The sequence below is a fragment of the Onychomys torridus genome, chromosome 9 (genome assembly GCF_903995425.1).
Source record: "Onychomys torridus chromosome 9, mOncTor1.1, whole genome shotgun sequence".
Classification (NCBI taxonomy): domain Eukaryota; kingdom Metazoa; phylum Chordata; class Mammalia; order Rodentia; family Cricetidae; genus Onychomys; species Onychomys torridus.
Window position 1 is genome coordinate 84160637 of NC_050451.1, and position 27161 is coordinate 84187797.

The 27161-nt window shown below is 34.3% G+C and overlaps 1 protein-coding gene across 1 annotated transcript in view; it reads right to left on the reverse strand.

Annotated features, from left to right (window-relative positions):
- The window catches only part of Klhl1 (kelch like family member 1), a 351846-nt gene that overhangs the window by 139384 nt on the left and 185301 nt on the right, over nt 1-27161 (reverse strand). Inside the window, exon 5 of the mRNA XM_036199577.1 lies at nt 14243-14455. Coding sequence (XP_036055470.1) covers nt 14243-14455 — 213 coding nt within the window. The remainder of the gene's footprint in view (nt 1-14242; nt 14456-27161) is intronic.

A 27161-nucleotide genomic window follows, 5' to 3' on the forward strand; every position in this document is an offset into this window, starting at 1 on the left:
GAGTACTTAGGTACAAGTGGCACACACGCACACGCACACACACACACACACACACACACACACACACGCACACGCACACGCACACGCACACACACATCATATGTATTAAAATATTAATAAATAAGAAAATATCTTAACATTTGATAGTGTGGTTGATGGTTTAAGTATACATAATGATTTTGATTACAATTAATTATTCAATAAAGTCTTTAAAGCCTGAAGCTGCACTGAAGAAAATGATGTGGGTCTATGTTTATTAATATGGAAGCTATAATCACTCATAGGAACTTAATGAGTAACTATTATGAAGTTACAGTTGAAATCATTTATAAGTAATTATATATTACTTAATTTTTAGGGAAAACTTTTAATCTTATTCCACCAAATTAAATTTTAGTTAATGTAATCTTGTTTCCTATTTGACATGCAGCTTGACTATCATTTCGACTCCAAATACAAAGATTACATGTATACTTCAACATGTGTCAAATGTAATGATAGAAATTCAAAAAAATGAGTGGAATTTAAAATTATTTTAAATCTCACTTGTATAGACTTTAACATGTTGTATAAGAATTAGTATCTTCACAGACCCAGAGAGGGTAAGTGGCAAGGACGGCTCAAGGGGGAATTCATGGATCTCCCCAGGAATGGAAAATATAATTGATTTTGCAGGTAGAGTAGGGGTTGTTGGGGATGGCAACAGGAGCAGTCAGGTAGGGGTTGGATGAAGGGATGGAGGGAGAAATTACTGGGAGAGATGTGTATAACTGGGGTGCATTAGGGGGGTGATGTGGAAACCTAGTTCAGTTGTAACTCCCTGGAGCCTATGAGAGTGAACTTGCAAAGTTTCCTAGTAATGAGGCATATAGAGCCTGAACCAGCCATCCTTCTATAACCAAGCAAGGCTTCCATCTGTGGGACTGGGATAACTACTCATCCACAAAACCTTCAACCTATAATCTGTCCTTCCTGCAAGATGTGCTGGGGTAATGGAGGCACAGAAATTATGGGAGTAGCCAACTAATGAGTTTCTAAATTAAAGACTCATACCAAAAAAGGAATGCCATGCTTCCTTTACCAGGAGGGCCAATAATCAGAGTCTGGATAGCCTAGAGACCCAGGATAGAGCCAACAGTAACTGGAAAAAATTCAATAAAGAGATGACTACTGATGTTCTGCTGTACTTGTAGATCTGTGCTTAGTCCAGTTGACATCAGAAAGGAATTATACAGAAACTGGTAGGAGCACATGCAGAGATCCAGAGACAAACATTAGGGGGAGCCAGTGGAACCCCACAGAAGAAGGATAGGAAGGATTTTAGGAAGTAGGGATTTCAGGGAAACCAAGAGATTATGGACCACAGAATCAACTAATTGGGACTCATGGGGTCACAGAGATTGCAGTGAGAATCATGGAGCCTTCATGGCTCTACCCTAGGTCCTCTGCATACATGTTATGTGTCGCTTGGTGTTCTTTTGGACTCCTAACAGTGAGAATGGGGAGTGTCTCTATGGTAGTTTGAATATCATTGTTGTGCACAATCTCATAGGGAGTGGAACTATTAGGAATTGTGGTTTTGTTGGAGAGGTTATGGCCTGGATGGAGAAAGTGTGTCACTGTGGGGGTGAGCTTTGAGTTTTCCTGTGTTCTGGATAGTACCCAGTGTGTCAGTCAGCTTCCTCTGGCCTATGTATCAAGGTGGATCCAGCACCATCTCTGCCTTTACTGCGCCATGCACTCACCATAATGATAATGGACTGAACCTCTGGAAGTATAAGGGAGCCACTCCAATTAAATGTTTTACTTTGTAACAGTAGCCGAACCCTAACTAAGACAGTCTCTGACTCATCTGCAGCTCTTAGGACCCTTTTTCTCCTACTGCATTACCTGGTCCAGTTTTGCTATGAGTGTTTGTGCCTAGTCTTATTGTAACTATTTTATGATGTGTTCCACTGGTATCCCAGGAGGCCTGCTTTTTCCTGAAGGGAAATGGAGGAGGAGTGGATCTGAAGGAAAGGAGGCAGGGAAGTGAAGAGAGGGGAAACTTCACGAAGATGTAATACATGAGAGAAGAATTTCTAAAGAGAGAGAGCGAGAGAGAAATTAGCATTTCAAAATCTGTTTCAAATATTTTAGTAGTTTATTAACCCGAAGTTGCAAATTTGAAACTGTTTCCACTCTAGGTATGTCAATCTGATAATAGCAAATCTTGAGTTTTAATTAATTTCAAATTAATCACATGGCAATATTCTCCACAATTTCAGGATTAAAGTACAAAATTGATGTTTATATAGGAATCACTAAATGAGTATATATTAGAAAATGCAATCATATTTTTATGGATTATTATCTGCAATATGTTTTATTTTTTTTGTTAGCATATAAAACACTGGTTTTCCTCATGATATTTCCATTGGCCTAAGACATTTTAATTATCTCTAATTCTTCTCCCCCACCACTGTCCTCCCCATCCCTGTATCTCTTCATGGTTCCTTTCCTCTCTAAGTAATCTCCACTTCTTTTGTGTCTCATGAATAACACTTATTTTCCTTTTAAGAATTTTTATTTGACAATATTTATCCAGTAAAAATTTTAAAATATGGCAAATTTATAAATAAATGTTTTACTTTTTGACTATTATTTAAATAACCTCTTCTATTCGGGCCACCTGTAACCATTGTTGATTTAGTTATAATAAAATGGTGCATTCCTAACTCTTTTGATACTCATTAAAGTTTTTGCTCTTTTGATATCCAGTTTAGTTTATATAAATCAGGACACTGCTGTCATTAGGTTGTAAAGGGACTATAATGGAAAAAATATGCTGAGGAAGAAATTTCATAAGCTTCAGACCATCCTGGGCTACATATGTTTCCCAGACTAAGCTCTTAAAACACTGACCACCTAACTATCTAAGAAAGAAAGTGAATCTAACCCATTTAAACATGTCTTTTGCCAACAGATTCTATTGGAAGTTCTGTCAATGTTGGGGGATACTGGTCATCCTTAAAGATTTTGTTACTTCACTTAGGTGTACCCTCTCTTCAGGTCCCTGCCATCTACGTGGCTGTCACCTGCCCTTTCCACTCTGTGGCTAGTTTCTCATATTTAACATTATCTGTTCCTGTTTCCAGGAGCCTCAATATTAACCCTGGGTTTGGGATGGAAGCAACTGTTTTCCATCATGGTATAGGGCTGCTTCTGTGTTCTTTCGATTCAGGTTTTTTTTTGTTTTTTGTTTTTTTTTCAAACCTTTGTTATTTACACTTGTTACAGAAAATTTTCCTTTATTGCAAACATTCCCTGTTGATAATTAAATCTGTATGTGTGTCTGTGTTTAAGTTTTATTTCTTACTGAATATATAATGCTAAATCTGCCCCATGCAGAGGCATTTTCTGGTCATATATTTTGTTAATTTTGTAGGCTGCAGAAACACTTCAGTCAGCAAAGTGTTTGCAGCACAATTTGAAGACCACATTTTGATATTCAATACCCATGTAAAGATAAATGATATGATCCTGACATCTGTAACACTACAGAGGGAAAGGCACAGAAATCAGGTCCCTAGAGCTCACTGACCAGCAAAGGGGCAGTTGTTGACCTTCAAATTCATTGAGAGACCCTGTCCCAATAAGTAAGGTAGAGAAAAATGGAGGTAAATACCTAAAGTCAACCTCTGTATTTCACACATATGCACACACTTGTACTGACAAATGCACATATATTGTATCACACACATTCACATGCTCAAAAATATACATGCATGCACATGAGCACATACAAAGTCATTTTAAGAAAAAGTTCTTCTTTCCAGAATCCTAACAGAGCACTCTAATGGATTTTGGTTCATGACAAATGTTTCCCCATTTCTCTTAGATTTATTTTAAAAAATGATTGCATCCTATTTTAATTTAATCATACCCTTCACAATATATATGATTAAATATTAAATTCCCTTTAAAGTTTAATTGAGAAATGTAATTGGTCTTACACTGTGTGGCTTCTTGTTAAGTGCTATCTATAATATTTTAATATGCACAGAAATACTTATTATACAATTTAACTTTTAAGTTAATTTGCATATCCTGAATTGAATTTTGTTTTACTGATTTACTACACTATACAAAAAGTATTTTTTTTAACATAGTCAGGTTTTACAATTTATTTGTAGTGCTACTAGAGATAGACTCTGTTTTTTCCACAAATTTTGGAGTAAATTTCCTGTCACAGATACTGCCTTAGACATTAGAAAAATGTTGATAAATCTGTATGCCATGTAAATCACATCAAGTTAGGATCATATTACCTCATGAAAATCCTCAAAATGAAAGTTTCTCCTACCACTCCTTGCTATCTTTCAAATCCATGGCATCTTTTTCATCTTTTTTTTTTTTTGAGCTGAGGATCAAACCCAGGGCCTTGTGCATGCCAGGCAAGCACTCTACCACTGAGCTAAATCTTTTTCATCAATATGCATATACATGTGTTCCCTTTTCCATATTGCCTTTATATTGACACATGATACAAGTGTGGCCTTTGCATTTTGTCATTTGACTATGGTAGCTGGTATAAATGGAATATGGGAAGAATACTTTTGTATTTTCCACATACTCAAAAATTTCAGTGTAGCTAGAGAAAATTGAGAATTGGAGAAAAAGTAAATCAAAGAGTAAACTTGGGGTAATTATGTAAGACTTTTAAAAAATAGTTTTCAATATTTTAGTCTCTATTAAGTTTGAGATCAATTGATTTGCAGCATGAACTCTCTTTCAGATTTATCTGTGGAATGTCTTGGTTGTTTAAGATGCAGTAGGATCAAACACTAATATGTAAAGGCCTTTGCTTTGTGTAATAGGTAAAGGGTCGTGATGTGTCCCAAGAAAGGGTGGTAAGAAAGCAAAACCGAGGAATCACATTTAGAATAGATTGTATGGTAGAGCAACACAGACTTCTGAAGTGACTGAGGGCTCAGTAACATGCCAGGAGAATTGCGAGAATTCTGAGATTTATGCATGAGAAATTAGACAATCTTTAATAGATGAAAACAAAAGTTTTAGGAGATTGAAATACCCCGTTTTGGGTGTGTGAAATTCCAGATGGTTAATGGTGGTAGAGTTGAAGTTTTAGTAGTTAAATGAACATAAAAACCTATCTTTAAGAAATCTTAAAAGCAGAGATCAAAATTCCGAATTTATGGTGGCTTGAATATAGCATTCAGAAACAGAAATAAATGCTATTCTCTATGCATAAACTGATGATGGGGTCTGAGGCACCACAACCTCAGTAAGTAGAAAGCTTTAGAAGTGGTAATTAATCAATCATGAAAAACAAAACCGAAAACTCCTGACAATCCTTGAAAGATGTCATTGACATTATTTAGGTCCTAATTTTGAAAATCACATGTTTCATTTCTCTTTGAATAAAAACAGAAGATGTAAAATACATTAGACAGTGACTGAAGATAAAGATGTGGACAATTACATGGTTATGAGTAAGTACCCTTTGAAGGTAAAACTAAAGAAAATATAAATTGCATGTGTGGAACTTACTCTGTGTGTCTTTATGTAATTTATGAATTCTGGTTTGGTATTGATTTGCTCTTTGTCACTTTCTTGGTATTTCCTTAGGATTTTTACTTCATGTGGGTGCTAGAATATGAGCCCAGGTTCTCTGAAAGAGTAATGGCCTTTTATCACCAAGCCACCTTTCTAGACCCTAGAACCTCATTTTCAAGCCACTAATCAGTCTTCACTAAAATGAAGCTCTATGCGTATGTTTTAATGCTTGTTTGGTACTGAGAGTAAACAAAAGAGCTTGGGCATGTGGGGTGGTGGTGTGCTCTGAGCTAGGCTTAGAGCACTATTTGAACTTTTAAATGTACATGGCATGAATGCATATTTATGTGCGTGTTGTAAAGTTGTGTTCTATGAAAGCATATAAAATCTGTTGAAAAAATGTTCTAGAATATCAAGGTATACTTTTTAATTACAAACTGAACTGATCACTTTTAGAAAAGATAATAATACAAAAATAAAAAGAGAGACTTTTCTATGTCTCATAATCATATATTCAACAAAAATGTCTTAAATTTCCATATTTTTATAATTTTGTTAAATTTTTAAACTTTAGTGTACTCAAGGAAATAATGAAAACAGCTCTATGCAACTATTACCTTATTTTCAATCAATGAATGCTTTCTCAAATGTTAACTCAATTACCTGTTTATTTCACTCTGCCATTTCTTATGGTCTTTCTTATTGTTCAGTAAAATAATTGAATTTATTTCAATATAAACTATTGCATTTCCATATCACACAAAATAGACATTGCAGTTTTAGAGACCTTATATGTCTTTTTGGCTTCTGAAGCTTATTTAGTCTATTATTGTTCTTGTTTAAAAGCCATATTGTCTCCAGGAAGCTTGCATTCTCATTATATTCTCCATGCAAAATTACCATAACATACTTCATAATGGCATGGGTTCATTCATAATTAATAAAGAATATCAGAATGGATTTTCTCTTATGCACATAAAACTGACTAAACACAAAAACATTCAATACACTTAGCTATATAAAAACTTGAAAGCATAGAATATAAGAAAATATTTTCTGTCTTATGGCCAATTGTTTTATGAATATAGAATAATATTGTTAGTATAACTAAACGATTTTGTCACTAATCAGTCTTCTATTAATCTTGTTTATTTGTGAAATATATGTAAATGATTTTATTAGTGTGTGTGCATGTGTGTGTGTGTGTGTATTATACTTTGGTTTGAAATAGGGTCTACTCTGTAGCACTTGTTGGTTTCAGTCTCATTTTCTATAATTACAGATTATGCCATCAAGTACACTGTGTGACTGCTTTTTATCCTACAATTGTTTTATTATTTTTTAATTTTTTCTTCTTTCATAACCACAATTTCCCCTCCATTCACTTCTAATCCCTCTCAACCTCTCCCCAAGATCCCTTCCTCTACTTTTTCCCTTCAGAAAGCAGTCTGTCTCCCAGGAATATCAAACTAACACAGCATAAGAAGTTACAATAAGAAAGACTAGGCAGAGACTCTCATAGCAAGGCTGGATGAGCCAACCCACAAGGAATATATGAGACCCAAGTGCAGGCAAAAGAGTTAGAGACATTTCTTTCCTATAGTTAAGAGTCTCACAAGAACACCAAGCTACACAACCTTAACACATATGCAGAGGTCCTAGCTCAGACTCATATAGTGTCTGTGATTGTCTCTTCAATCTTCGTGAGCCCTTATGAGCACTGCATAGAATTTTTAAGGCACTTGATATACTTAATCACAGGAGTAGCCACAAGCTTGAGTGATCTATCTTTTACTGAAACATACATTTTTCTTCATATTTATTTGTAATCATAATAAATTGCTTTTTAAATATTCTAATTTTTTCTATCACCTTGGTGTTCTCCCATATAACAAAATTGGAAGCAGCTTATTTTTAGTCATTCAAATGCTATTCTGCCACTTACCCATACTAACTATTTTCATATATCATAACTACGTTATAGTAACACCAAATTCTAACCAATTCGTTCAAGTACATTAAACTAATTCCTATTTACTTATAAAATGCATGCTTTCTCATTTAATATTTTCAACATTATATAATTATATACTTTAAAATTATGCAAGCTATACTGCTCTTACAACCACATTTATATATAATATATATTATATGATTATTATATGTGCCTTTAGGTATATGTGTGTGTGTGTGTGTGTGTGTGTGTGTGTGTGTGTGTGTGTATGTAGGGTGTGTGTGTGTGTGTGTGTGTGTGTGTGTGTGTGTGTGTGATCTATGGGTTAAGAGAGAAAAAACAAGAGTTAAAATGTGATAGAGACAAGTAAAGAGAACTTTATTAATGAAATGACCATTGTTTCAGTATTACCTAGTATGTTAAGGCTAGCCCTGTTCATACTTCTTCTCAAATTTTTACATGTGATTCAAATAACATTCTTCTATGTCATCATTAAAATATTTTCAAATTATATTGTCTAGTTTATCTCAATCATCTAACATCATATATTTGAAATTCTATATGTCTTTAATTCTTAAGGTATTAACACACAAAATACATAAAATAATTAATTCCTAGTTAATTAAAATCTCATATGACAGTTTAAATGCACATGAAATATAATCAAGAATAATTAACTTTTGGGATAGAATCATTTCCAAACCACTATAATAATTTCTAGAAAAAAAAAAAACTAATGTTTTCAGACCATCGTATTAGTATAAGAAAGAGGCCGAAGATTCTTATGAACCTTTGTAAACCCATACAGATTATGAGATAGCATAGAAGTATCTTTTTTCAAATTTTGACATGGTTAAAATCGAGCTAATTCATGTCTTCACAACTCATGTTCCCTCTGGTGGAGGAAGCACTGGACCAACATCATATACTCTCAGAACCACCTGAGCTCTAGGCCTGAGTAGAAGGTAGATAGCATGCTCATCCTCAGTATACTCTTTTCTCAAACATAAAATCAATACACACTATGTCAAAATACTGAAGATACTAATGCAGTTAGTTCTCTCCAGAAGGGCTCTACAATTGATAGATTCAAAAAAGTTGTTCTAGGCTTCCATGTTAGTGAGCCAAGGACTTACTGATTGGTCTGTTTCAGAGTTTGGGGGAATCTAGGTATCCTACTAGGTGTGTGATTTTTAAAAACTACACCCCATTGAACATATTTCTCTCTCTTCACCAATATTGAAAATTAGTATCTGTGTTTTCATTATTAGAAACATGTTATGTGAAGTGTTTTAATGCCATGGTAGTCAATTACTTCAGTAATTGAAGGCTAAGTTTTTTTCTTATATCTAGATTGTTCTATTTTGTCCTAAACATTCCTTGATAGAAAGAATACTTGAATTATTAACACATTTTTCTCATTTGGAAGATGAGGAATAGAAAACAGACACATGTTGTGTTTATGTGTATCAAGATTGATAATAATTGAAAGAATTTAGGCAACAACCATAAATAAAAAAATCTTTTTCTCATTATGAATAAAAACAGCTTCACTAAGTAGTAGAAATCTGTGGAATAACAAAAATGATATAAGCTCAAGATATGTATATTGCTCAGGAAATACAGGCATTAGTCACTGAGCATACAACCTGTGTTAACTTCCCTGAACTGACAGTGTGGGAAAAGAGAAAAACCTTTGATCTCTGCACTCATGTTGTAGTATATGGATGAATTTAAACACATGCTATCGTGTATATACACAAAACAGAAAAAAGTGAAAAGAAAAATATAAATCCATGTGTAATGTGTACTTCAGAGAACAATCTGATAAAAGATCTGTTTCTTCTCTGCTCTGATGTATCAATTAAATAAGACATCTTGTAAGAAATTTTATCGATTTCTAATGACAATAGAGAAGGCTAGAAAGCTAGGGAGAAATCACATACTAGGTGAATACATTACCCTACCATAGTCATTTTCATAAACTTCTCTAGTATGTTGCCCCTCTTCTCCAATAAATAATATCATATTATAGATGGGGTAGCCTAAAAATTAAGTAGTATGTCTCTCAGTGAAGAAATAATTTTTTGTCTTAGTCTTCTTAGTACTGGAATTACAAGACCCAGAATGCCCAGTATACTGCTGATAAATTTAAAATAAAAGTTTACTTTCAAGATCCCCACATTTCAACAAATAGTGAAAATGGGTGTTTATCAATCACTTGATAAAAGAAAAAGATAACAAATTGGTCTATCATGTGTTACTGGTTAATGTCCTTCAACCTATCATAGGCTAATTTTCATCATTGGCTTTTATGGCCATTACTGGGAATACTGCCCTTGAGAATTCCTAGTAAAAGTATATGATTTGGAAAATCTAGTACTGGGAATCACAATAGTTTCATGTCTTGCCTACCTATGTGTCTCTTTTTCTTTAAAAAAGCTTTATGTCAAAGCAAGCTCTTATAATTTGTTGAGTGGATGCATCCATAAATCAATTGATTCTGATTTTAATTCTTAGTTACTATCAATAGTCAAATAAAAGACAGTAATTAGTTTCTAAAGTTTCAATAGATTTCCAATTTTTGGTTAGGAATATTTTTTTTTAATTTTCCAATCTTCAAATCTACCAAAAATTTTCACTCTCTGTGGAATTCACACTTGTGAGATCATATTGTGTGTTCATAGCTCCTTATGTTCCCCTATATTTTAACTAGTTATCTTTCACTCTTCCTGATTATTTTTATGGTGCTTTGGATCTAAGTCAATGTGATGAATGAATGGTAAAGACTTTAGTGTCTTTTGATAGCATATTTACACACATGATTTCACATATTTTAGTGATCTAATGCATTTTGAATTTTCCTTTTGACAATCACAGAAATTATACTAGGTTAAGTATGCTGTATATAGTTAAGTCTTGTAATGCTACAAAGCTGTGACAATGTATCTTAGGGAGGTCAGGCACATCTAGTGATTTTTCTCCATGAAATCTAACTCAAAGGATTGTGATGCTTTCCACTCTGTGGCTTGGAGTTTTTAAAGTACTGAGACTCACAGATGGCGTTCTAATAACAGAAAAGGTAAGAGAATATTTTTGCTATTTCTAGCCAACAATTGGTGAATTAGAATTTATCCTAAGGTAATGTCAACTTATAGAAATTCTTACTTTTTCTGCCCTTTGTCCTTTGACTTCATCAATAAAGTGGTAACTCATTTTTTTATTTCCTTATCTGTAGTGAACAAAAATTCCATAATTTGAATTAATAAGTCATCTTATAAGTTTCTACAACTTAAGATTACATTGGATCCCACTACAAATTCTGAAATGTCATTCAATTGAGCTTAAAAACATAAAGAATATATATCTTTTTTGTCTAAGGAATTATCAACTGATTGCATCATAGATCAAATTTAAGGAGAGTATAACAACAAGTATTTAGAATCCCATTAGGGCTTATGCTGGTTTAGTAAAGTAGTGTGTTGTGGATATCGCTCTGTGTAAATAAAGTTCTGATTGGCCAGTGGCCAGGCAGGAAGTATAGGCGGGACAAGAGAGAAGAAAATTCTGGGAAGTAGAAGGCTGGGGAGACACTGCCAGCCGCCGCCATGAGAAGCAACATGTAAAGACACTGGTAAGCCACAAGCCATGTGGCAAAGTATAGATAAGCAGAAATGGGTTAATTTAAGATAGAAAAAGTAGATAATAAGAAGCCTGTCACAGCCATTCAGTTTGTAAACAATGTAAGTTTCTGTGTGCTTTCTTGGTTGGGTCTGAGCGACTGTGGGACTGGCAGGTAAGAGAGATTTGTCCTGACTGGGCCAGGCAGGAAAATCTAACTACAAATGGCACCCAATGTGTTGGCAAGAATTTCCACCTAAAACCTGAAAAAAAAGATTCTAAGATGGAGCTAAAAACAGCTTCCTAATTGTCTCTCTCAAGTTAGCATCAGCCTGCCGGTTTGAGCTACTATGGCGAGTTCCTGGTGTGTGAGTCTGACCTGCAGTGTGGTGGGAATGAGGAGTCTACAAGTGACACTTTACTCTGCTGCATGGTAGATTTAGCCTTTGCTAGTTTAAAAAAAATAAAAAAAGTTTCTGGGCTATGCACTGCTTTGATAGAACTGCTTCTGATATTTGATGGTACACATGGCTCCAGACCCAGAGCTGTCCATAAACTGTACCACCACCATGTTGGGAAACTGAGGTGGGTGGAGCCAACAGGCACAGTGACATTTCAGTCTTACAAAGATGGATATTACACAGAGAATCTGGTTTGTCTTGTCTTTGGGACTTTTAACTGCAAAAAAAGATTTGATCGTAAAAGCTGTTGAGTTAGATAAATATGTAAATTTTAAAGGTAACTTGACTTCAAAATTTAGATATAAAGATATGTTGCTTTGGAAAAGAGTCTCTGCTTTTGTTTCCACAGAAAGCCAGAGGCTGTGGATTTGTTCCAGATTAAGATACATCAGGTTTGATCAGCCAAGACCACCTGAAAGGTCTCTGATGACACCATGGCCCAGATGATCCAACATCCAGAATGCTTTCAAGGCAACTGGCTCAGAGGTTCACCCTAATGGACTACTCCATAACCCTAAAATTTTCTTTGTGTCCCCAAAAGATACAGCGCCCCCCTCCAGCAGGAAGTAGTAAGAGAAACTACGCCCACATTCCCAAAATTATCAAGCTGGCTTTGGAGATGGAATTGGCTCACTCCTTCTCTAAACCCAGACATATTGCTAAAATAAAAGGTTAAGAGATTTTTGTGTCCCAAATCAGAAGAGCCCTCTGGTGTGGGACAGAGAAAAAAACCAATATTTTTATTTAAAACAGGTTGATTTTAAATGAGATCTCTTTCTAAAGAAGAAAAGGGGATATGATATAGATATAATAGGATGAAAGGGTAGATTAGGGAACTTACTTCTAAAGAGCAACAACTTGTTTAAAATGTTTTACATTGGTATAGATTTTAGTCTATCAATACAAACTTAAAGTTAATTTTGTTATACTGTGTGTATATTTGTACTCTTATTTAAGGTATTATGTTTATATAGCTCATTTTAAATTGTAATGGATAATTAAAAATAGATTGATAATTAGTCATCTATGATAATCATACTCATAGCCATGTTAGTTAAGTCTTCTAGGTATACATAGAGATATTTCAGACAGACAGGTAATCTTCAAATACTTCAAAGACCTACAGAATATGGCATTTAAAATACTTTTAAAATTTAGACTTTCTGGACAGTGAGACATGTCTGCTCCTGGCAACACCAATTTATTTCAGAGAGGAGGATGGGCATTAAAGACACTTCATATCTTATTTTCACCTTTACAAAAATAGCCATGTGGGCAAGAAACTGTTCTTGCCTGGACTGCTCAATTGACTGGACATGCAGGACCCATAGAAAGGTGACCACTAAACTTTGCTTGACAAAATGGTCCTTCAGGTTCCTGCTTCACAGACGAAACTGCCAGACATTCTACAGGACACTGAGAGAAGTGATCGAGAGACTCTAGCCCTGTGGGCTGAAGACAGATGCCCCAACTTTACAAAGGAACATTAGGTGACTGTCCAGGCTGCCAGCTGTCTCTGTCTACTCTTGGAAGACTCCTGAATAATGCTTACATCTTTCTCCCGGTTCTCAAGTAATATTATATCCTTCTGAGGTCTTTGATATGGTTAAAGACTAGATAGTTATAATTTCCTCAGTTATGATAAAAGATAAGTTAGATATAAAACCTTAGATTCACAAATATAAGATAGATAAGATATCTTCTTTAATATTGTAACTGTAATTCTTGCTTGATAATTGTTTTGTTATATGTAATTGTAGTTTGTAAAAGTTAAAACCTTCCTTAAAAAAAAAGAAAAGGGGAAGTGCTGTGGATATCGCTCTGTGTAAATAAAGTTCTGATTGGCCAGTGGCCAGGCAGGAAGTATAGGCGGGACAAGAGAGAAGAGAATTCTGGGAAGTAGAAGGCTAGGGAGACACTGCCAGCCGCCGCCATGAGAAGCAACATGTAAAGATACTGGTAAGCCACAAGCCATGTGGCAAAGTATAGATAAGCAGAAATGGGTTAATTTAAGATAGAAAAAGTAGATAACAAGAAGCCTGTCACAGCCATACAGTTTGTAAACAATGTAAGTTTCTGTGTGCTTTCTTGGTTGGGTCTGAGCAACTGTGGGACTGGCGGGTAAGAGAGATTTGTCCAGACTGGGCCAGGCAGGAAAATCTAACTACGGTAGTGGTTGAACGTTCTCCTCTAAGATCCATGACTTCACTAGCCCTAAGTAGTTGGCTAGGTTTCCAGTACCAGCCATGGTTTCCCTCTTGTTATGCAGGTCTTAAATTTTATAGAGAGCACATACAAGTAGATGACAACTCGAAAATAGATAATACACACTGTAAATTTGTATTTAATTGATTTCACAAACCTTCTGTGTATACAGTACCATTTTACTTTCTTCATGTGAAAACTGTATCAAAATAGAAGTTTCTTATAATGATAAAGGCATGCATGAAACTATATGTAGCTGAGAGAAGACTTAAATCCATGATCCTTCATCCATAATCTTTATGTCTTCTTTCTTAATTTGAATATAGTTCCTCATTACAATCTTAGAATGTTGAAAATTATTTAAAAATATATTGTAATGTTTGCTTATAACGCAGGAAATTTTAGTATAGTGCACATATTGAAAAAGCAAGACAAAAATTACCTGTGGCGGAAGCAGTGGTAATCTTATGAAAGCAAGGAGCATACTTAGGTCGCCGCATCTCCGCTGCGTGTCGTACTTGACCCACATCATTAGTGCATGGAAGATGGTCTCTTCATCGGGCACATTTACGTCATCACTGGCCAGTAGTTTATGGAGTTCTTCAGCTGGAAGGAGTAAGAACTCTTGATTTCTGATTACTTCCATTATGTTTTCCTATGGGGAGAAAAGATCTTGGCATAAATTCTGCTTCATTCCTTTGTGGCTGGCAGAGTACTTCAGAGAAAAAATGTGAAAAGCAGTCAATAACCTTTGTTCTGATTATAACATAATCCTTGAGACTCATCCTTCAGAAACAAGAAGCTGTTAAGAAGAAAGCATTGTAATTGTAATTGAAGTGTAAATGTATCTGAGACAGCACAGATCTTGTAATAACTGGAGGATTATAATGCACACCTTTTTATGCAGGAAGAATGCACTCAGTGATTAAATGTTCAAGTTTCAAGTGTACTGCTGTTTAAGAATTAGCAAATATGAAAAGAATAACATTTTATACCTTCAAAGGTTTGAATACACATACACAAATCAAAAAATGGCAATAAAATTACAGGGAGAAATACAAAACAAGGCAGCTTTGTTGTTTATTTGAAAGGAGAAAAAAAGACAGCTGAGAAACCACAGAAGTTACAAAATCATATGAGCTCTACCCACCTCTTTCCCTCACAATTACTTCCTCTCGTGACAATTTCTTTGGCTTAATAGGTTGCTGTTACTGTTGATTAGGTTTTTAAATTATTATTTATGATACAAATTTGTCATTGGTTTAATTCAAGTTACAAATATATTGAGCATCATAGACACAGAGCGAGATTTGGCCTTGGAGTTAATATAGGAATTTCAAAGAGCAGTCCCTAACCAATGGACCACACAAGGGAAGATGAGATTTTGGGGTTCTACTTACATCTTCTCATTTATAAATCTACAATATGGTCTTAGATGCTTTATTTTAAACAATTATTTGGCAATTATATTGAAATCTAAGAAATTAAAGAAATGCCTTGCAAAGATTAAATAGAACTTTTTAAGGGTGAAAATATGAACTATCTGTTGTTTGAGAAATTGTAAATGATTATAATGTGTTTTGATCAAATAAACCTCTTTCTGCCCTGCCTTCCATCTACTGAAACATAGGTAACCTTTCAAGATCTCCATTCCTGAGGAAAATTGACTTTCTGGGTATCAGTAGCTATCAAATTTGGCTTAATCATGATTTAATTTTAATTCCTATTTATTTTCATCTAGCTTTTGTTTTCTCCCAGTTAATCTCTCTGTGTCTCCTTGAGCTTCTGAGTTAAATCTTCTATAATGAGACCAACATGGTTTTAAATGTGTGTGGCATCTTCAAGATTTCTTTTTAAGGACTCCTTAAACTTTTAGTTTCTACTGTGTGATGCCTTCTAATTGTAATTAATGTCTTCCCTTGCTTGCATTGCAGTTGATAAATGGCCCACTCCTTCTTCTGTCATATTATTTAACATATCATCATTTACTCACTCTAGTATTTTAAATGATATCCATTAACTTTGTTTCCTTGTTCTTGTCATGAATCAAGATTTAATGCAAGAAGCCAGTAGTTGTACATATCTGCAGTCCGAATATTTAGTTGGTGAAACCTAGAAGATCAGGAAGTCAGCACCAACCCCAGCTACACAGTGAGTATGAGACTAGGCTTAGTTGCATGAAACCCTGTTACAAAGTAGAAGTAAGTAAGTAAGTAAATAAGTAAGTAAAGAATGAAAGAAATTCCAAATCTACCTTTAGCTTTTAGTTCCTCAAGCCAACTATTCCTCAATTGTATAGTTAACATTCCACTAGAGTATCACAACACGTGTTACCTTAAGACCTCCCACAGCAGTTGCAAACTGCAGTCTGGACGTTGGTGTGCTTGTGTAATAGAAAGTGAACACGAGGGATAGAGCTTTGGGAACTGAGTCAAAGAACACAGCGGAAGCATTTTCTTACTTATGTAGGCTGTCAAACTATTGTAAAAACCCAGGCTCAGTCTTCAGAGTAAAAGCTCAATATTAAATGCAACAAAATAACTTACAAATATCCATGAGGGGACTTTGAGTTGTATCAAAAGTGAAGTGAGACCTAAGGAGATCAAGAACACTGAAGCTGGACTTTAACAAAGTGTCTCCTGTCAGTAAGAATGTACCTTTTTGATGATCTGTCCTAGAGAGTACAGACAAATTGTTCCCTCTGCATCAAAAGCAAAGGCAAGAGGGCATTGTTCCATACACAAGAACTAAAAAAAAAAAAAAAAAAATAGTCTTCATCACATCCCCTTTTTAAGTTTTCTGTATCATGGGAAGATGTAGCCTAAAAGAGAGAATTGATCCATCATGATCTACAATGCAGCAAGTGTTATCTAACAAATAACTACACAATCTACTCCATCAATGTGAATTAAAGCATCTTTAAAATCCAGAATAGAATCATTGTGCTAACCACTTTCCTTGTAGAAAGCCCAAAATGCTCACATTGAGTTCTACTCATATTCATTTTACAAGAACAACCCTGGCTGTTGAAGTCATTATACCTCTGGCATGGAAGTATCCCCAGCTTCTTTCAGGCAATAACCACTTATATACAGAAATTATGTAAAAATACAAATTATCAATATATTAATATATCTATAGTAGCCATCACAGAAGAGCTGATTCAGGTTTTTTTCCCTTGGAAATTATTCTAATCCTGTGTTTCTTCTAGGACTTTATGGTATTTCATAAATATCGATAATTACTTATTGCATTATAATTATTATGAACTTAATTACTATGAGATTTCTCCAAATAGATCAAGAAAGAGAAACACAATTTTGAGGAATTTGGGAAGATATTTTGTTCAGTTTTCTTTCTCATTTAGTCAAACATGTCTGCCATTATTAAACTATACACAAAATTGTACAGTTACACTGTAGGTACAAAGTAAAGAATACAATAAGAATCACTGTACAAAACACTTAGTGGTGTCCGTCATAAAGATTTTGTTCTAGGCATATTTCATTATATTTTATAGTGTCCTCTTTATGATGACCCTTGGGGAAATTTCTTACAGGTTTTAGTAGCAAGAATAATTGCACTTCTCCTGAGTAAATTGGTTTTCCTTTATCATGGATGTTGTAAATTATGAAATTGATCAGATTTCTCTTTTTATTTACCCTTCAGGAAACTTGGAGTCAGAATGAAATCCATCTGCCAAGAAGGCTATAGCCTTTTATAGTTTGATTTCTTTTCAGACAGATCTGGTAATAGTTTCATTTAATATCACTATACAAGGTCTTTTTTTTTTTTTCTTCCTCTTATAGACCTGGTTCTAATTCGGCTAAAAATCTTATAACTTTGTATTTTTGTAAACCCTACTAAGTTCTTTGCAAACTGTTGGTGCTGATGTTAAAAACTGCCACGAATTTGGTGGGCATTAGAACCTGGTTATAGTTATTGCAGCATGTCATATGCGTATATTGTATTGCTTATTACCTAAGCGTTTACATATTGACAAGGTCTAGAATTCTCTTTTTTCCACTCTCCTCCTTACCAAGTCTCTGTTAAATTTTTTTTTTATTTTTTTCCCCAGTATTCCTGTTATAATTGCAATATAATTTCTGGAATGTTTTAAGCAAGCATGTTTGGTTTATCATGAAGTTTTACAAAGTTAAACTAGTTTCCTTATATTGTAGAATTTAATCAACACCATATTACCTCTGAAAATCATGAGAGATTTCTAAAGTCTTGGTCCATCTACAATTCGTAGAAAACTTTTTTAAGAGTTTTATATATGCTGCTGGATACTTGTTATGGAACAGGAAAGCTGTATTTTAAACAAAGCATTCATCATTTTATTTTCAGAGACCACTATATGGAAGTGGTCATAAGCAAATGAGCTCAGAAAGTGTGGTAAGATTTTGAACTAGAACGTGGCAGATGATATGATGTGGAGTTTTGGCCAAGTGACAGTGTGCAATAAAGACCTACTGTAAGATATGTATTAACTGATTTGTCACATTGATTGACAAAGGTCTCAGAAATATTGTGGAAATAACAATGAAATTGAACTCTAAGTCAGGTGTTTGAGTAGATTAATCCTAAGACTTTGACATTTTCTCAGTGTCAAAGACAACCAACCAAACAACACAAATACATGTGTACTAACACATTTTAAATAAGAGTGTAAAATACTTAAACACAGGGAAATATTTGGACATCGAATGTAAAATGTCACAGGCCAAGGTCAGAAATTACAAAAATGGTTCTGGGGATGTGCTTTAGTGTAGAGTGCTGGCCTGGCATATGCAAGATCCACCCCAGTGATATAGGATAAATAAATAATCCCATCTTCCTAATTACCCGGAAGTTTCCAAATAGTATTTTGTTTTACATTTTCTGATTTTACCATGTAAGTATTTTCAAAGGTTAAATCCCCTATCTTTTAATTCTACTATTGCTTAGTCCTCATGATACTTTTTTTAAAAATTAATCAAAAGTAGTAGTTCTTTTGGAATTTAAATATAAATATTCTATGCCACATAAATTATTAGCTGGACACTAGTGATAACATTAGGTTCAGCAGAATGCAAGTAAGTCTTGAGCTGTAGGGGTGGATTCACAGGTAAAATGAATGGCTGCCAAGCCTGAGAACCCAAGTTTCACACCTTATATCATTACTTTACTCTTAAGATGTAGTTTAAGCTGGAGGGGCAGGAGGGGGGAAGAAGGGGATCTGTAATTGGTATGTAAAATAAAATGAATAAAAAATTTCTTTAAAAAGATATATTTTTAAACAGGTACACAAACCTGATGCACTACCTTATTGTTCAAATATTGTCAACAATTTAAACTTTATTAATAGTTAACCAAGGTTCTCATCCTAAAATATGAAGTTATACATTATATAACACTATGAACAAAAATATTGCATAAAACAAGCCAAAAAATCAGAAAATGCAATGACTTATTATTTAAAGATATGCCTCTTTCTCAATTCTGAGATTTCATTCTCTTGCCTTAGCAGGCAAAAATAAATTAACGGATATTTTAAAGCATCATAAATTCATCTTGAGGTAGACCTGGTAAGCATAGCATGTATATAAGTTTTTTTTTCTGATTAAGCTTCATTAATATAAAAAAGATTAAAAGACTTGCTTATTTAAAATAAAATATATTCAATTATCTCATGAAAATAATTTAATCCCTTAAGTTATTTGGTCTGTTTATGAAACTGGCTATGCATTGTTGAAATATTTAATATTTAGTTTATTTTACCTGCTCATGAAGGGGAGGTTAAGGGTTAAAATTTATTTATAGATTGAATGACCAAGAAAATATCATAGGCAGCTAAATGATAGTATTTCTATTTTTTATATTTTAGAAAAGTATACATTCTGAAATGAGTTTATTGGCTTTTAAAATATTATTTTCATATATAATGCATGTACTCTTCAAAGACAAATTATTGGTCAATGTCAGGTATTTGGTTTTATAACTGTTGATATTTAACTCTTACTAAAGACAGTGTTGTGTTTCTTCACTGAGGCCTTACACTGTTCCACGTCAGTAGTTGCCACAGTTGCTGGAAAGGTTAGACAAGAAGTGTAACTCTCTCTCTCTAATCCTTATTACACCATAGGGTTGGGTCAACCCACAAAGAAATGGCATTACTACCTAGGTAGTCACCCAAGAATATAGTTTTTTGTGTTTGCAAAACATTTAAGAGACTTTTTTTTGTGTGTGTGAAAGACTTCTGTTTTTGATGGCATGAAAAAAAAAATTATCCTCTACAACCGTGCTGGAAACAGAAGATTTTAATGCAAGACATTTCTGTATTGCTTACTAGGACATTTTATAGAAAATGTAATGTCTCCGGAAGTGGAAGTGGCTGGGGTCTCTGGCAGATGGGTGTGGGGCAGGGCGTGGAGGTTCTAGGGTCCACCAGAGGGTCTTGGAGAGGGGGAACCTTCCCGGTGGGGATGGGGGGGTCCTGCCTGGGAATGACTAGTGCCCAGGGGTGGGGCCTAGAAGCAGGTGCCTCTCTGACTATAACCCCAGGCCCTCACCTCTGGTCCAGATGGGAGTGGTGAGGATGAGAACAGAAGTGATCAGGTTATGGGGAGGGGAGATGGAGGAGGAGAGTAAAAATAGTCTCCTGGAAAGTGGGGGCGCTGGGTATTTCAGAGTTAGTTAAAAATCTACAAAGAGGATCCCAGCTAAGAATTCTAGCAGAAGTCGACACATAGCCTGAACTGGCCATCTCCCGTGATCAGACAAAACTCTCAGTGGACAACAGCCCAACCTTTAAACTACAGTCTGTCTTGCCTATGGGATGTTTTGGGGTAAACGTGACCTTGAGTTTGAGCAAGTGACAAACCAATGGCCAGTCTATCCTAAATCCCATGCCAGGAGAGTAAGCCCACCTCTGACACTGCCTCGAGTACCAGGACCCAGAAGCTGGATGACCCAGAGACTGAGGATAGAACCAAACACTACTAGAGAAAAAAAAAATGTCAATGTAATGGTGCCTAACTGTATTCTGCTGTATTCATAGACTGGTTCCTACCCCAACTGTCATCAGTGAGACTTCATCTAGCAACTGCTGGAAACAGATGCAGATCCACAGCCCAACATTAGACAGAGCACAGGGGTTCCTGTAGAAGAGGGTAGAAAGTATTATCAGCAGCCTTCTGGTTATACTAAATAGGAAGGAATATTTTCTTGCTACTGTAACACTACCCAACTACCCATGGCTGATTAGGAATGAACCCTATGAAACCTAGTGGATAATCTGCTAATGTCACTTTCCTAAATGTGTAGAAGACTCTCAGTGGACATCAACCCAGCCACATAACCTTTGAACTAGTCAAAGTGCACTACAAAAACCCCACAGAATAAACTAACTTGGGCTCACAGGGACCTTAGAGACTGAACTGACAAACACCAAGACTACTGACATAGGGCCTCTGCATTTATGTTACGTTTGTGTGGCTTGGTCTTTTTGTAGGACTACGAACAGTGAAAGTGGTAGGTGTCTCTGACTCTTCTTGGCTTTTGGAAACATTTTCCTCATACTGGGTCACTTTGCCCAGCCTTAATACATGGGCAGCTGCTTAATCTTACTACAACTCAGTATGCCATGTTTTGTTTATATCTATGGGAGTACTGCCTGTTCCTGTACAGAAATGGAGGAGGAGTGAATTGGGGGTGGGAAGAGATTGGTGTAACATATGAGGAGAGTGGAAGGAGTTAAGAGAGGGGAAACTGCAGCCATAATATTTAAATATATACATACATAACAAAAGAAAGAAGAAAGAAAAAACACAACAAGAAGAAAGGTAATACATTTTTTTTAGAAAAAATGGGGTACAATTCTAAATAAAACTCTCAATAGAAGAAACTCAAATGGCTGAGAAATAGCTAAAGAAATGTAAACACCAAGGCAGTTACAAACCCTTTATCTACTGTGATGTACTGCCTACAAAATATTCTAGGGTAATCATGCACAGCCTTGTGGGAATAACTAACCAATTATTGATTTGACTTAAGGCCCACTCCAGGAAATATAATCCTTACTGGACCCTGCTTGGATGATAAAGGACATGAGACTAGGTAACTCAGGAACCTAGGGTAAAACTATATAATATAGGTCTAAATTTTTTTAAATGTAGTAGCAAAATGACTCCTAATGATATTCTTCTGTACTCATACTTCAATAATTTATTCAGCCATCTTCAGAGAAGATACATCCTGAAGCACACAGAAATAAATTTAGACACCACAGCCAGAGATGCAGAGAGTTTGAGGCCTTGGAACATTCAACTCTAAGTGGTATATCTCAATAAATCCCTCCCCTCTGGGCTCAAGGATCCCCAAGGAAGAGGAAGCAGAAAGAATGTAACAGGCAGAGGAAATGGAGGACAGCAGGAAACCAAGGCCCACTAAATCAACACGAGCAAAGCTCTTATGAACTCACAGAGACTGAAGCAGAATTCACAGAGACTATATGCATCTACACCAGATCTTCTGCATATGTATTTGACTTCTTTAAATTTACTCTTTCTATAGAATTCCTATATGTGCAAATGAGTGGGTCTCTGGAATTGTGTTCATTCTGTTGGTTTGTCTTGCCCAGCTTCGATGTGATAGTTTTTCTTTTATTTCATTATATTTTATATTGTTTATATTTTCTTATTATCCGTTAGAAGCTTCTCCCCTAATGACAGAAAGAAATAGAGTAGATCCAGATGGGAGGTAAAAAGGGAGCAACTGGGAGGAGTAGAGGGAGGGGAACCATAATCAGGATATGTGATTTAGAAAAGAATCCATATACAATAAAAGCAAATAAAAGACTTCTAATATTTAAAGGATGCAACTAAATCAATATAGTATATGGAGAACTTTATAAAACAACTATCAAACCTATACTTGAGGAAATAAACCAATACAGGAGTTCCTAACACTATTTAAACTATGTATATATCTGACAGGAAAAAGGAAGAGAAAACAAATGGGCAGAAATGAGGGAAGGAAGGAGAGTGAGATTGCCTAATCAGTGAGAACCATAATTTTTGTGAATTGCAATATTTAATATTCACACAAAACATAGAAAATAGTGAATTTTAAAGGTCAATGTCCAAAGTCCTACAAGTACAATTTGTAGACAAATCATTAAAGTACATATTTAGTTTTAAGTAAGTAGATAATTTATAATGGAGGGAATATAATACTAGGTCTTGACGTGAGAATATGGAAGATTACATAGCCATTCCCTACTATGTCAAAAAGATGAAACTTTAATGTTGCAAAATCAATCAATCAATGAGTAATACCTTAAAAGAAAATATTAAACAATAAATACCCATAATAAAAGCTTGTTTTTCTGTAAAGTCAACTCTCACTGTCACTTAGAGAACTTCAGTCTTGGTTCAAAATCAAAGGTAATATTCACATTAACACATTGTAGATTTACGAAGTTACATTTAGGAATGGAAGATACTTCCATCTCTCTGGCATCTAACATCTCTGGAAATATTTATTTCAAAATGTTAAAAACTACATGCCAGCAATTAACTATCAGAGGCAAGAAATAAAAATAAAGAGACGAGAACATTATAGCAACAACATTGTTAAGACTGCTAAAATATATGGCATCATCCTAAGGAATCATGGTGCAGAGTTGCTCAAATTTTATTCAGAGCTACTTTGAATCAAACAGTGAGAAAAAGTAAGAACTATTGATTAAAAGGTGATATTTATCAAAAATAAAGGAAACAATTAAAATGATTTCTAAAAGAAGGTAATATTGGCTCATCCAATGGCAAATTCTTGACATTTAAACAATGCTTAGGTAAAAGCAACCATGTAAACTCAGAATTTAACTCATGGTGAAAGAAGTTGCCATAAGACATAAACCAGCACAGTCATGTTATAACCAGCTTCCTCATCCCATCAAATGATCTACTGCTTTCATCACATAAATTTTCACTGAAAATTGAAAACATGATACTTTTGTGGACTATTTTAAGGTGTTTATGGTGACATTGCAATTTGATAATTTTATATTCTTATAATAGAACATTTAGAACTTGTGTTATATGCAAGATGCATCAAAATATGTGTAGAGTACCTCTAGACCTTCAATGGGGTCCTCATTTTACTCATAAATGTATAGTGGATGCTAAAATGAGGAGAAGAGCTCTCTGACTCATTTCTTGATATGTCGGAAGAGTTGTTCTCAATCAACTATTTTTAATTTATTGGGATGTCCTATATGCATAAAGTTCATTAAATATCTTGTGAGACATAATCTGTAACTACCCAGCTGAATACTATTTTCATAAAACATTTTATGATACAAAAAAAGAGAGCATTTACATTGTCAGGCATTTTGACTTTTCTCGGATACTAGAGAAGGCCTCAGATCAGATTATGAAAATTTTTTCCATTATTTTAATATAAATGAACATAGAGCTGGGCAGTAGTGGCACACACCTTTAATCTCTGAATTTGGGAGGCAGAGCCAGGCAGATCTCTGTGAGTTTGAGGCTAGCCTGGTCTACAGAGAGAGATCTAGGCACCAAAATTACACAGAGAAATCCTGTCTTGAAAAACAAAGTACATAGAATTTAGAGGTTTAAACTTTCATGATGTCAGGATATATCATAGTAGAATAATTCCTGGCAATCACATTGTTTAAATTTTATGAGTTTCAGCCTGCTTATTACTAGGTAAAAGGTAAAGTTAGCCTTATGAATATTCTCAGCCTCAAATATTAAAATATAACTATTTTAATAAATGGGTATATACTTCAGCTAGATATTTATTGTGCAATTCCCTCCTCAATGTTCTTGTTCTCAGATTATCCATCCACTCATTTTATCAAAAGGGAATTTCTATTGATAAGAGGGTATGGCTTACAATTAAAAATGTTGTCAAGTGATGAAACTATTTATCTTAATTTTTTAAAAGTTTTATTCCCATTGGATATGACAAAATATGAAAACATTGATCTACACACTAACAACTCATATTTTACACAAGATTTTCTGACAAATCCTGTAGCAAGTAGAATAGCAACTCATACTTGTCATTTGTATAGACTCATGCACTAAGAATTGAAACACACATTCTAAGGTTATTTGTGAACTATGGTTAGAGGCAGAAGAGTTCCACTTAACCATTTAATTACATTGGCTGTTATTGTATGTCAAATAAAATGATACTGAACTCTATCAGATTTGTATAAATGATTGTGATATGATCCCTAAGTATTCATGGATGTTTTATAATGGGTAGTTTTTAATTGGTCTCTTCTCTTCAGCAATTCCCGTAACAATTATTTCTGCAATAAAGTTATGCCTTACTAAAATAATCACTGAAAGTAAAGTGAGTATATTATGATTGCCTAAAAATAGAAAATAGAAGATCCAGTCTCACATGCCAGTACATGTTTGTAATCCCACACTGGAGAGGTTATGACAGAATAACTCTGAATTCAAGGCATAAGATTGGGGGTAGGTGAATAAAAAATAAGAAGGAAAAGAAAGAGAGAAAGGGGGAGTTGAGGAAGAGAATATTTAAAACTATTTCTACATTATTTTGACCAGATAAAATTACATTCCTACATTTAAACCATGTAAGACTATTTATAACACATCTCAACACTGATCATGACAATTCCAAGGTTTGTTTCAACTGTTTTTTGGATATTTTCATTCACAGCTCCTGTCAAAATGATCTAAATGTTGGATTTTAATCATTATAAAGCCAAGTGTTTCCATGTACCAAAAGACAGATAATGTGGCAATGTTGGTTATCTTTCACATCATATTTTATTATCTTTCACTTTGAATTTGGTGTTTAAACCACATGTGATTGAGTAAATACTGGCACTAATGACTTATCATTTGTAAAACCAAAATTTAGATTGGTAATTTACACTTTTCTTGTGCTACTTATGTTAAACTGTGAATGATAAGAAGGAAAAGAGACAAACATCAATTAGCCTTGTCAATTACAAGCATCTTCAATGTCTGCTAACTCAACATATGAGAGTGGTTACAATGACCATAAACTTGTCCTTTGACATCTTGAGTATAAGTTTTTTGATATGATTCAAACTTTATGAAGCTCATAAAATGGTTATTTCTTTTTCATAAATAAAATAAAATAAGGTCTTGTGCCTCAAAGAATTTCCCTATGTAATTTTTAAGTTAAAAGTCTTGAAAATATCTTCAAACAAGCTCATAATTACATACCACATTGTCTCCTTGACTACCATAATTACTGGTAAATGGCAGGGAGTAAAAACTCCTGAATAAATAAGTAAAAGTTTGATAAATTTCTTCAGAGAGACCCTTTGTATGCTATCACAGCAACACAGGAGATCATTTAGCATGATGGCTACACTAATCAATTGATGCCCTACATTAACCCAGTTTGCCAAAATCTCCCAGGGAAATAAAATAACTGGCATAAAAATGTTGATTAGCAGAGTGGCCTCACACAGAGAAATTTAAGCAGGTAAATCCACAATGCATTTTCTTTATGGGATGCCTTCTAGATATCCTGTGGGAACTGTGCACTTACTAAGCAATCAGTGATGTCCTACCAGATTCATCTAATAAGTGTCAGGTATGGCTATGCATTTTAATACAGAAGTCAGGTATTTCTGTGACTCAGGGATCTTAGAAGCATATTCATTAGATATATGGCATCAGAAATGTCAAGGGGTCTATGACTTCACTCAGTGGAGAAAAAAAGCAAAAATAAAAAAGTTATTAAAGCACTATCATTGAGAATAATACTTATTTGTAAAACTAGCTTTATAACACATTTAATTATGGTTTGGGCTGCAGTCATAAAGCAGAAAATATAGAACAAAAATGATGTATATTTTGAAGTATTATTTTGATTTACTGATTCATTTCTGCTTGACTGTGAACTTTCTCAATATTCTGAATAAGTATTTTTAAACTATAAAAAAACATTATAATCTTATTAAGTTTCCATATGAAAGTCTTATACATTTAAATAATCTTTCTGTAAGGAAGAAAATTAGAATGTTAATAAAACAGACAAATGATAAAAGTCTATTGTGACTTTCCTTCTAAATTCTTAAAGTATGAAGGAAATTCATTTGATGAAGAAATTATACAAACTTAGACATATTTTTTCTTATTGAGTATACAGAAATATTAATAATACTCAAGAAATTTGAAAAGTTACATAATTTAAATTGTGTGTTATATTAGTTATCTTTTTAAGTTGCTAAGAATATTTTATTTCTCTTATTTTTAAATCTTTAGTTATTTTGTAAAATTGCATTCTTATTTTTATGCAAAAATTTTAATAATGATATATACTAAGAC